This window comes from Taurulus bubalis, assembly GCF_910589615.1.
Source record: "Taurulus bubalis genome assembly, chromosome: 19".
Taxonomy (NCBI): domain Eukaryota; kingdom Metazoa; phylum Chordata; class Actinopteri; order Perciformes; family Cottidae; genus Taurulus; species Taurulus bubalis.
The window spans coordinates 11,932,850-11,945,051 of NC_136607.1; the positions used below are offsets into that span (position 1 = coordinate 11,932,850).

Below are 12,202 nucleotides of genomic sequence, written 5' to 3' on the forward strand. Positions count from 1 at the left end.
AAGTGGATTTATCTTTAGAGGACAACATATCCGTGCCCTTTTTTGCGTCCACTTGACGGTTTGTCACGTCCACGGTGACAAAGCTGGATAACTTTTCTCTATTGCTTTTCTTCTCTCTTAGATATTGCATCTTTGAATTGAGGTGTTACGTGCAATGAGAACTTCTTTTGTGAAAGGGGGGAAAGTAAAACAAAAGAATCTACAACATGTCAATAAAAATCAAACCTAGTCAGTGTAACTCAAAACTTGTGTGTTAAAAATAACAGATACTTTCCTCCATGCCATTTCCTCCTTTTGGTATGAATTGAATAAATCAGGAAATTTTAGTAAAATTGGCACTTTGATATGTTCAAGTAGAAGCCCATCATGTTCGTATGATGCTTAATGTGTGTGTTACATGGAAGGACATTGTGGAATGTGAGCTGCGGACTCCCCCGCGGCGTTAAGCTGCTTTGTCTTTTTTTATTGGTTTTATTTGATTTTGTTCTGTATTATTTTATGCTCTGAATGTGAATATTACTGTATGGGGTCACTGGAAAAGTCAGAGTTTATTCATTTTTTTATTTGCTTTCGGTCATACTTCCATATTGTGCTTATGCATACAGTATACTGTGGTCCCTCACTTTTCTAGGCAACAGTTCTTACCCTTTCTTTTATTTAATATGTAGGGTCAATTGGCATTAGCTTGATCAATCTGTTTATCTTATCACAATTCAAGATCCCACTTGGTAAAACTGCTTATTATTGCATGCACTTTAAGGACAAATTCAGGTTGTGAAGTGAAGCATGAATCTGTCAGAGATTTTAGCTGTTTGTAAATAAAAGCATTTTTTTTGTTTTGTTTTCAAGCCTATGGATACTGGACATAAGCGCCATATTTGATATGATAATTTCACAAATGCCTTTATTTAAGTTGTGCCTGATGATTTTAGTTCCGTGTTTGTTATATCTATATTTTATTTACTGAGGCCGGCACCATTTTGTTTTGGTTTCATCCAAACTTGTGAATCATTTAATGTTCACTAATCAGAGTTCTTGTAAAGGAAAATGGTGAGAATTGTGCTGTATAACTTTTGATATGAATATTTGTACATGAGAATATAGCTAGAATATACAGAGACACTGGTCTATTAATGATAACAGATACAGATTTTGCTTCGTTTTTGTTTTATGATATAGAGATATGGTCAGACAATAGCTCAACATATGCTATGTCAAATCACTAGACTCTCAGATTGTATAAATGCTGGTGGATGGAACAGACTTCTTTTAATATCAGGACCACGATCTTTTAAGGATCAATGGTTCTACAAAAGCAAACACAACGTGTGAGTCCAGATTGCATTTGAGTAATTAGTGTCTAATGATCAGATTTACATATTTTTTGCCATGTTCATTATGGTCATTGAACAGGTTGCACAATGTTTCCATTAATCCTGAATGGAAAGATAATTGTTTGGTGCTTAATTTATAATACCACCTTTAGCCTTGTAGTTTTTTGTCTTGGAGAGACGATTGATTTTTACAAAATGTAAACATGAAGCATTTTGAAACCCCCTCTGAGTCAAAACACTACTAAGTTTTTTAAACACTCATGACATATTTAGAGTACCCCATGCAGTGAAACCCTCTAAAAATGAAGTATATGTATGAAAAAATAAATACTATTTTATCACAGGTCAGTTTTTGAAACATTGTTTAATGTGGTGGTCTTGAATGCAACCCCGTTATGTTTGGCAGGTATTTCTTCCCCTGTTTTTCTTTTCATTCCAGAGCCACAGCTTGTGTTAATGTCTGGTCGTGTTCCTCACAGGGCTGAAAGGTGGATGACGCCCTGAATTAGCAAAAGTATTACAAATCGAGGAATATTATGACATTCTATTTCTGATGGCAATAGAAGTTAAATGCTCTTGTTTTACATGTAGAAACCTAAAATACTGAATTTGTTTGACCAGAGTGTGTTCTGAAGTGGATTGGCTCCTCCTGATTTTTTCAGCTTTTTACATTTTCACAAACTTTCTGAAATTTGATGAAAAAGTTTCTCATATGCAGTAAGGCCTTTTGTCTGGTCACATATATTAATGAAGCCTTGCAGACAAATGGTTCCATAAAAAAGTGCTATTGGGGTGCTTGAATAAGGTTTGCCTGAGCTTCAGAACGGTTATGAACCTTACAATTTGTGTGAATTTTAAGTTACTAGACAGATGTATTTAGTTAGAATAAAGGGGACTTTCCTAAACAACCTTATTCACCATTTCCTGTGCAGTTCAAAGACGAAATAAAAGAGATTCTGTTGAAAGAACGAGTCTCAATCAACATCCTGCATCTTATGACAAAGCATTTCTCTTTATGTGTGGTTGAATTTCCTTGTAATGCTCGCTTATTGTGATGAAGAGTTTTCACTTTTGCTTTTCTTTGATGTGACAGCTTCGACCTACAGTATGTCAAATGCTGTTTATTGTAATTTACTGTAAATCTACAAACACGCATGCATATTTAAAGATAACGTGTGAAAACGAGAACCGTGAAATAGGAACAGGAGGTGAGAGGGAAGTTACACTGCAGAGCATCCAGTGTTTTCTAGGCTTCTTTTCATTTCAGGGTAAACTTGCTTGATTTAGGGTGTTGATTGGGGGCTTTTTTTGGCCATAGCTGAACTGTAACTTTTAGCAGGAATGCGACTGTAGTTTCCTTGAATTGTCGACGTCTGCAGCACCATCTGCAGCCGTTGCCCACCTCACCACAACCCCTTTTTTATCCCCAGGGGCAAGTGGAAAGCCCCGAGGACGGCAGTCGAGTGGTTAGCCTTTACCTGCTGTAGTGCTGACAGTGTTGTGGTACGTCGAGTTCCCCCTTGTCTTTTCTCAAGTAGTCAGTGGTTTGACAGAATTGTGGCATCTCGGGTGCATGTTTGAAACAAAGACGATATTACCATCAAAATAACGTGGGAATCAAGTCAGCCCTTAGTGAGCCGTTTCTGTCCTGTGTGCTGACCTCTCGTTAACCCTGCATCAGACAGCAGGCTAAACACATCATAGCGTGTCTCCAAGCGGAAGTGATCATCATTTCTAGAAGTCAGTGGTGGTGAGTGACGAAGATGAGATTAGACAAGACATGAAAAATCCAGTTTGTGTGATGGATTCATATCATCCTCACGTTAATCACTGGACGATGCAACAACAGCATATGTCACGATGATATCATCCTCTGATAATGCGAGCCAAACCTTCAGAAGTTTGAAATTGAGATGGGATGACGATGACATCTTGCCTACTTTAAGCTACGCAGGCCCTCCCTTTTACGCACTTGTAAAAGTTTCTGATTGAGAAATGCATTTCCTGTGACTTTGCCAGCTTCCTGTTTACTGGGCCCCAAGAAAATATCGCTGCAAAAAGACACACAAGGTCTGAGGAGCAGTTGGCAATATTATGACACAACTCTGAATCAAAATGAAGAGAAGGTGACGAAAACAGTAAATAAGAAAGGTTTATCTCAGACTACTCCATCGGGATTCTTTTCTTTTAACTATGTCAAAGGGTATGCTGACCTCAGTTCTTAAATCATTTTCATGCCTGACATGGTTTTCTAAATTCAGCAGATTAATGTTCTCCAGTGATTTAAATATATCACATTTCTAGTATTTTTTTCCAGGCTCAATAAAAAAGGAAGTGCCATTAAAAATACTCTGTGCTACAATGCATGGTCACTAATAATAATAATAATAATAGTTAGGCGACACCCCAAGATGCCTACTCTGTGACCAGACATGTAGGGACGTAGCCCACTTGTCTCATATAGAGGGAGGAAAAAAAGAAAATGCACAACTGAAAAAAAGGACATTCTGGGAAATTTGGTTGCCTCACAAAGTGCACGTCATTTCCTCCTGTGACAAATGTGTGGTTTCTGTCTTAAAAAAAAAAGTTTTAAAGGAGTGTGATTATGAGGAGTCTCTGCAATTCGCCTGTGATTCTGAGAGAAGAATGAATGGTCATGTAAAGAGTATGCGTTTTCAACAGTTTATGGAACCAGCAACAAGTAAGTTTCACTACGTCTACTTTGTTATAAGAATATACAAAATAAATTGCATCTTTTCTTGGCATTGTGCAGGCTCCAGTGGTTATTTTCAGTGCCTAAAGGCTGTTGTGAAACTGACTGAAGTGTGAGATTCAACTTAACTGCTTCACAGTTTTTGAACAGGGACTATTTTTTTTTTTAAATGGAGTGAATTGTTTTTTTTAAATGAGCTAATATTTAAAGAGACTGGCAATGTCTGACACACTTTAACTACAGTATATGGTTCTATAAAATGTCTGAACTGGTAATATAGCAGACTTCTGTTGTCCTTTTGTTTTTTCTTGCTGAATATTTTCAAAGTGAAACACTTCTGCCTTACACTTGTGGCTTTGAAATGAGGTTCCCCTCACTGGGATGTTGTATAACCGTAACTGACCAGTTCCTTCCTCCGCAGCGTTACTCTCTCTCCTGCTGGTTATGGCTGTTGATTCAACAAGAATCGTGGCAGCAAGCAGAAACCAGCAGTGTGGGAATTATCTGCAGCAGACTTTGAAGCTAACCAGACTCGTACAGAGGGAATCTGTCAACCTAATCAAAACATATGTAAGTAGAGACTTAAAAGTACTGTATCTTATTTTACTGTTAAATCCTCATCTGCAACATAATATGCCTGCTATTCGTGGTTCTCTTGAAGACGTAATTAATATCTGATCTTTTGTTTTGCAGAAAGCCTCTCAAGGAGAAATGTCAGAGCTCTTCTGCAAGGTGTCAGTTAACAACGTCCCTGACCCCAACATCTCCGGCCTGGAGCCCTCCGAGAGGCTAGCGAGCATCTACACACATCTCCAAGACTTCTTCCCGCATTTCAACCGGGTGTACGAGCAGCAGACGGACTTACAGTCAGCCACCAGCCCGCTGCTGACAGAGCTCAGCCATTTCAGCGCGAGCAGCAGGAACCTGGCGGCCCTCATAAACAGCTTCTATCAGAGCCTCTTCCCAAACCTGCCGATGCCAGAGCCGGCAGGAGGGCCGACAACACTACCCCCACCTCAGAACGTCTTCCAGCAGAAGGTCTATGGCTGTGTGGTCCTGAAGACCTACAAGGAGTTGCTGTCAAATGTTTCTCGAGAACTGAGGACTGTAAAGAACAAAGTTTGCAGGAGGATACAAATAAACACACTCTTCTGAGGATGACCTAAGGCTGGCCTTAAGACAGTCAGGTTTCAACAACAGAATTAAAGACTTGAAAAGATAAGTGAGTATAAAGGTGGCTGGTACATCAGTGTAATGAGGCCTATTTATGGTATTTAATAATTATAATTTTATAATTTAACTATTATATTTATTTTCTTGTTTCCAATAAGAGGAATGCTGTAGAAAGATCAGGAGTGTGGAGGTATCGCTCAGCAAGTTATGTATATTTAATTTGTATTATATGTTATGTATGGTTCTATTTCACTGGTGTATATTATTATGATTATTAAAATATATTTTGCAGTTGTACTTCTTTGAGATCTTATTCTTCATTTGTTATAGTGGTTGCATCAAAACAGTACAACACAGCAACATGGGAATTTCTGGAAAAATCTCAAAACTGATTTTCATGCTCCATGCACACGTCTTCTTATTTGCTGGACTCAATTTGAGAAACAATATATCTGTTTCTGCACTTAAGAAAAAACAAAATAAGTAGTGTTATTTGGGCTGGCAGGATCATGTGCAAAATAAGTCCATCAAGATGGGTGAAAAGAAAATCAGGAACCAGCTGAGACGCTGACTGTGTGATATCAGCTCAGAATGACGCATGTGTTTAACACAAGGCAGTATCAGATAGGAAAGATTTCATGAAACTGGCGGGCTGTCTGGCCGGTCACAAGGTGTGGGAGTGTGTGGGTCAGATAACTCGCCTCCTCATATAGATGGAGAAACAAGTGTGTGAAGGGTGGGATGGGGAAAACAGGAGAAGTTAAGAATTCTGCAGAAACTCCCCTTTTTTAAATAGATGAATAACAGACACTGAGCACAAACCTTTAATCTATACATAAACATATATATATATATATAAACATATATATATATATATATATATATATATATATATATATATATATATATATATATATATATAACATGGATACCAAATATTTTAGTTGGAATGAAGTAATGCTTCACTGAACTTTCCTCATCACAAGTTCTCAGGAAATGGAAGTAGATGGGGGATTCACTCTGGGTCATGAATCAAGTTCCCTGTTATAACTCTGCTTTATTTAAACACAGAGTTTACCTCAGGACAACAATCATGCCTCAGTTATTTTACCCACTTCAATGCTTTACAACACCACAGAAAGCTATGGAGCACGCCCCAGCAGGTACAGTGTGTGTGATATGCAAACGCCTTAGACTAGTCACACGTCCTCCCTGTAAAACGCTCTTATTTCACCTGATGTGGAATAACACCAGATAACCGACACAATGTATTGTGCAAACCCCAACAGAACTGGACGGGCCTGGAGATTGAACCCAGGACCTGTTGTAGTGTCTGTAACCACAGATCCACCTGTCATCAATCTAAAGCACAGTGAAAAGTGTTTCTGCACAACTGCAATATACTGTCTACATTTTATCAAACTTTCCCAGGTCAAGTAAAAAATATGTTCTTTTCTTTTGTAAGGTGATCATATTGAAACTAGATTCAAAACTAGTGTAGTCCACATACACAATTTCCCTTTTGTTAAAGGATTTACATTATATACCCTTTAAATGTTAAATATGACAATCTCGTCGCATGGGAGGTAAAACTGTTAAGGGCTACTCACATATTAAATTAGAATGAGTTTACAGTGTCTAACTCATTTGGAGATATGACTGACTAGAGTGTCAGTTAGTTTATTGTATTGTGATCTTAAAACTCCCATGTAGTCATACTTGGACACTATACTTGTATTTCCCCACATTAATCACATTAATATCAAACATGAATAAACATCAAACCATAATGATTGAATGCAACAACACACCTCTATTACAAAGCCAGGTGATTAAAACCTCTAAAATGTCCTGTGACCCTAAGAAAATATTATATATGAATATAAATACTTATGATTCAGAGCCACAGTTTATAGAGTAACTGTATGAAAACAACTCCAACACGCGGCTCATTCTCCTGTTGTAAGAGCTCACACACCGATGTAAAGTCTGAGCTCTTATGTTTGATGACCAACGATAAATTAACAGATTGTAAAAACCTGCATTCAGAGTTTAACATCTCCGCATTTCAACCATTCAGTCTGTTTCTTAAACTCTGCTTTGGTCCACTCAGTAGCCACAGATTGACGAATAACAAATGATCTCTTTGCCACCCATTGCATGTATGATGAGTCTACTCTATAATCACGGTAAAATATATCAGCCTAGTAAAAATGGCTTTTTAAAATTCATATTTTAGTTTGATGCCCAAATATTTAATATGTTGTCATATTGTCACATATTGTAATCGATGATTTCGCCAATAAAGAAATTTGAAGAAGAAAACTAATTTTGCTTGCCGAACTTTCCGCAAGACTGCACAGAAAAAAAGACCTGTGAAGTTCAAGGGCTGTAGAGGACATTGCATTATCTTTGGGAACTATCAATTGTTCCAAATTAACGTTATTAAAAAACAGTTATAGTTTAGCCATGAAAGTCTTTATGAATTGGTGTGCTAAAATAGTTTTAAGGCTTCTAAAAAATACGTATTAACCGGCTGTTGTATGATGGATCTTGTTGCACATGTGCAGCAACAATGTTCCACACAGAGAAACATGGCTGAACTGAAAAGCTGAATGATATACAATGTGACTCTCCGCCAACGGACACACATAGGCAATGAGAAATCTAAACCTCCATCCCATACATGTTGTATTTTATTGCAAAAACATGGAGAGCTTTACAAATTAAAAGCCTAAACGATACAATGTGAATGTAAAAGCGACACATCAAGTATTTCAAATTAATGTGTCCACCTGCAAAACAATAACTAAGCGTAAACACACTGCATTAAACATGATTTCCATTATATGAAGTACTAAAAAAAACAACTATAGGAAGAAGATATAAATATCTTTATGAATCAGGTGCTGGTTCATTATCATTTTAAATGCTTTACATGTTTTGACCTGTGGAGGGCAGCATACACCCATGACTGAATACATAGAAGAATGAAGTGCGTCAGAAGTGCTGATGGCTCTCTTTGGACATTCTAGACCGTCTATCACATAAAACTCACAGGAAATATTGAAAAATTAAGTGTTAGTATACATTCAACCGAATCAAGAGGTATTGATAAAAGCTTTTTAAATAACTTGTGACAGTAATGTGAGTAGTACAAGAAGGACTGACTGATTCACCTCAGTCTTTCTTAAGAAGTACCTCATCAGTCCTTCTCCAGGACTGATAAGATAAAGCTTTTCAGCATTTAATCTCGCATGAGAGCACTCCCATTTCATTTTCATCAGAACTACACATCATGAACTGAAGTCAGATCTGTTTCATCCGGCTTCATTGTGCAAATGTAGTGTGCAGAGCCTGCACCAATTGTCATTTTTGTAATATGAATAAAAGGCATATCAAATGATTGCATTGCTATTATTACAGCCATTTAGATATATTTTAAGATAAACCTTTATATCCCTGATAATTAAACATTATATATTTATGGCATTGAAATTTGTAAAGGTTCTACAAGTATCAATATTTGCATGCATTGAGTCTGCTACCGAAGACATGGATATTTGACTATTGTTTAGTCCAACTACTAACAGGCTGATTGTTATTTGACTGGTTATCTCATATTATTGCGTCCCATCAAATAAGCTACTTCTACTACAACTGCAGTATATATGTTTTCATTTGCATAGTTATTCAAACATCAGTAAGGCATATTATTCAGTGCAAGCGACCAACTGGAAACCACAGATAGTGAAACCATAATCATGAGTGTTCAGAGTTTTCCCAGAGTCACTGCAGAGTTTAGTGTCCCAGCCTCACTTACACAAGGTTGTTGTGTCCATATTCAAAAAGCGAACGTTCATTCTCGATTCAATCTCAAAGCCATTGAGCAACTAAAAAAAGAAAAGAAAAGAGCTTTACATTGTTTAATTTAAATGTATATTGCTGATAGCGTCACCATTCGTTAATGTGGAAATATTGACTTTTTATTTGAATTTGTAAAAACAACATTACTATGGTAATTAACCAAAAAAGTAGTTTTATCAAACATATATTATAATGTATATTCTGTGTACCAACCTTGAGAAAATGCTCAAAAGTGATTCCCTCATAGAACTCATCAGGTTCCTGCGTGTGAAAAAAAGAGACGTTGCAGACAAACAATAAATCAAACGTAATGTCATCTTGAGCGAGACCACAGCTCACACACCATGTGACCCATTGAGATACTGGCCACTTCCAACATGGCCGCATCAGCTATGCTTTTGGCCGTGTCCTTCTCCATTGCCTCGCTGAGAGATAGCAGCTCCTCCACCACCTGGATAGGGAATAAAATAATATTAAGACACTGACTACAAGAATAAAATCCCTGACTGGAAAAGGCTCGAGGGAAGGAGATGTTAGTAAATAACTTCCTTATATACAGACTCTACATTTTCAATAACCTTGAGAAGTCTCAGCGAACAGTTAAACACCCACATGATGGACTCATGCTGATTTCCTCAGACTGAGTGGAGGTTGCCATAATCTTCACTGGTTATGTGTATATATAATATTGCTATTGTGGATTATTTTTCTTCTTTACTGTTGTTATTACTGTTTTTACTGTTTATTTCTATTACTTGATTTGTATTTACTATGTGTCTCTTGTGTGCACTGCTGCTGTAATCCTGCAATTTCCACACTTGTGGACTAATAAAGGATTATCTTATCTAAGAGTAAAGAGTTGTGTTCATCAGAAGTCAGCAGAGGCTTACGTGTCTGTACTCCTCCAGGGTTATCGTCCCATCGTTGTCCGTGTCATGCATGTTGAATAAAACTGCAGAGAGAAAAAAACACCACAAATCAGTTTAACAGCTGCGTGTCATCGACAGATGATGTCAGGCATGTGATCATGTGATTTGAAGACTCTACATCTCAGTTTGTCCCTTCTGACGCTCTCACGCTGCTCCTCTGTCATGTGCAGCGTCGGAGGCCTGAAATGGGACATGGTCACCAGAAACTCCTCAAAGCCGATCTCCTCAACCGTACCCTCGCCATTCTGACGAAAGTTTCTGAAGAAATATAAAAGGAGCGACTGAGCGGACAGATGCAGTTCAGGTCTGCAGGAACGAGAAATCTGATCTCGCCACATATTACAAGTTCAGGCCACTTTCAGCCCATCATCACTGTACCTTCTGTCAAAGAAGGCCTCTATGATTTGAGAACGGATGGGATTGCAATCAAGATCAGGGATTTTGCTGAAGTGTTCTCTCCTAAAGGGTGGAAAGAAGATTTTAAAAAGGAGTGGCACATGGTGTCAGACACACTGTAATACTATCATCCTAGGCACAAGCTATTACGTGGCGATGCAAAGCCTGTTAGGCAGGTTTCCACTTCTAAAAGGAAGTTGGTGACCTGCCAGGCCAATTTGCTTGAAGAAACAGATAAGACAATAACAAAACAGAAACTTGAAGGCTCCATTAAAAAATGCACATTACACCACACAGTATGTGATCTAAATCATACATACAGCAGAGTGTCTTCGTTGTGGCTCAACTGCTTGAATCTTTTATGCAGGATTCCAATCTGCTCAAATGAAACTGAAAATAGAGAAGAGGCAACCTGTAGTTACTATCTTGTGCATACATAAAGAGTGTAAGGCTTCCAAAAAGAGGGAGACAGGCAACTCTTTAAACTCATTACAGTAACAAATGTGGTATCTAAAGAAGTATGTTTGTTGAGAATCTGATGGTAACAGCTCTTCATTCTTTTACATGTTTGAAGCTTTCAAGGCAGCACATTTGGATATTCATATTCTATGTAAAACTTTTTTTATTGTCAATCACCTGCAACGAGGCATCCACAGTCTCCCACATGAGGCTGCATGTTAATTAAAGCAACTGATGTTGCAGAGAGCAACCCTCTTAAAAGGTTTTGTCAAAGCTTTCAATACGGTGTCTGCTCTATTATTAAATACACCTTCCTCCGTGTAGTTTAACTTCCATTAACTTACAATGTAAATTATTAATGATGCTACTTCTGCACCACACAACCCGGCTTTCCTTAGATGTGTGTAATTATAGGCTCAAGCCAAATCAATAACACACGCAATACGCTCAAATTCTCGGGGTTTCCCCTTTAAGATGAGACTTTAAGATGTGAGACTGCAATAAAATCATATTTCCGGTGCAGTGCGCTGATGTTTTCACACGTCCTACATATCTGACTGATGTCTAATGAACGCCAGTGCGAACAATAACGAGGAGATATACTCACAGCCCGTCTTTTCCGCCAGATCAACGTACTCTGGATGACCCGGTACGGACTGCAGCGCTCCCATACCTCCAAATAAGTCCTTCCACCGGTCCGGTTTGAACGGGACCAGAGAAATGAACTGAAAAGTGTTGTTATTGAAACGGAGCTCCTCGCATCAGGTTCTGCGTCCACTTCCTCCTGAGGGTTTGTGCGACAGACCCGCAGCTCTCACTTCTTCTCCCCTGAGCGCTCGCAGGTCGCATCCTCTGCAGCCTACTTCCGTGAATACCGTCCTGATGACGACACACATTTAGGGACAACAGGCTGCCGTTTGAATTATTGACACAGGCTCGTTTATTAATTCAGAGGCTGCAACCACTGACTGTGTTTGTTTGTACTGTGGCAGCCAGGAAAGAGGGAGAGTTTGAGGTACGTAGTTCTCAGATATCAACATATAGGCTTCAGGGGCTGAAAGATGAGAGATAGTGTCTCAAACTGCAAAGACACTTCACGTATTTTGATCATTTTGTTTGAAATATATTGACATTAGTTGGTCTCACAATGAATTTTGATCAGTCCATCCATGTTAACCCACCTGTTTGAACTCTTATTTTGCAGCAAAATTGTGAATCCACAAAAGCTTATTTGAAATAAATTCTGGACATTTCAAGGATTCTTCCAAAATTATCAAACATGTCAAGCTGTCAACAATTAGTCAATTAAGATCGATTTTTATGCTTTTTTT

At 38.2% G+C, this 12,202-nt stretch overlaps 2 protein-coding genes across 2 annotated transcripts; one reads left to right on the forward strand and one right to left on the reverse strand.

The window, feature by feature from the left end:
* Positions 1-4,001: 4,001 nt before the first annotated feature.
* m17 (IL-6 subfamily cytokine M17) lies at positions 4,002-5,467 on the forward strand (the record flags this gene model as incomplete). The annotated part of the gene is made up of 3 exons (XM_079234968.1): positions 4,002-4,035; positions 4,469-4,617; positions 4,741-5,467. 3 exons carry the CDS (start codon positions 4,002-4,004, stop codon positions 5,200-5,202), a joined length of 645 nt encoding a protein of 214 aa, XP_079091094.1. The 3' UTR covers positions 5,203-5,467.
* A 2,443-nt stretch (positions 5,468-7,910) lies between these two features.
* tescb (tescalcin b) lies at positions 7,911-11,681 on the reverse strand. The gene is made up of 8 exons (XM_079234753.1): positions 11,479-11,681; positions 10,733-10,802; positions 10,395-10,475; positions 10,135-10,274; positions 9,978-10,039; positions 9,431-9,538; positions 9,301-9,348; positions 7,911-9,113 (listed from the first exon to the last, which is right to left on the reverse strand). The coding sequence occupies exons 1-8, from the start codon at positions 11,540-11,542 to the stop codon at positions 9,036-9,038; spliced, it is 651 nt and encodes a 216-aa protein (XP_079090879.1). The 5' UTR covers positions 11,543-11,681; the 3' UTR covers positions 7,911-9,035.
* Positions 11,682-12,202: the final 521 nt, after the last annotated feature.

Bases quoted from the DNA above. Each gene is read 5' to 3' on its own strand.
- tescb (XM_079234753.1), bottom strand. From the start codon at position 11,542: ATGGGAGCGCTGCAGTCCGTACCGGGTCATCCAGAGTACGTTGATCTG. The intron at 10,803-11,478 runs GTGAGTATATCT...CTCTATTTTCAG, and splicing joins TCTGGCGGAAAAGACGGGCT to TTTCATTTGAGCAGATTGGA. The intron at 9,539-9,977 runs GTAAGCCTCTGC...TTCCCTATCCAG, and splicing joins CCCTGGAGGAGTACAGACAC to GTGGTGGAGGAGCTGCTATC.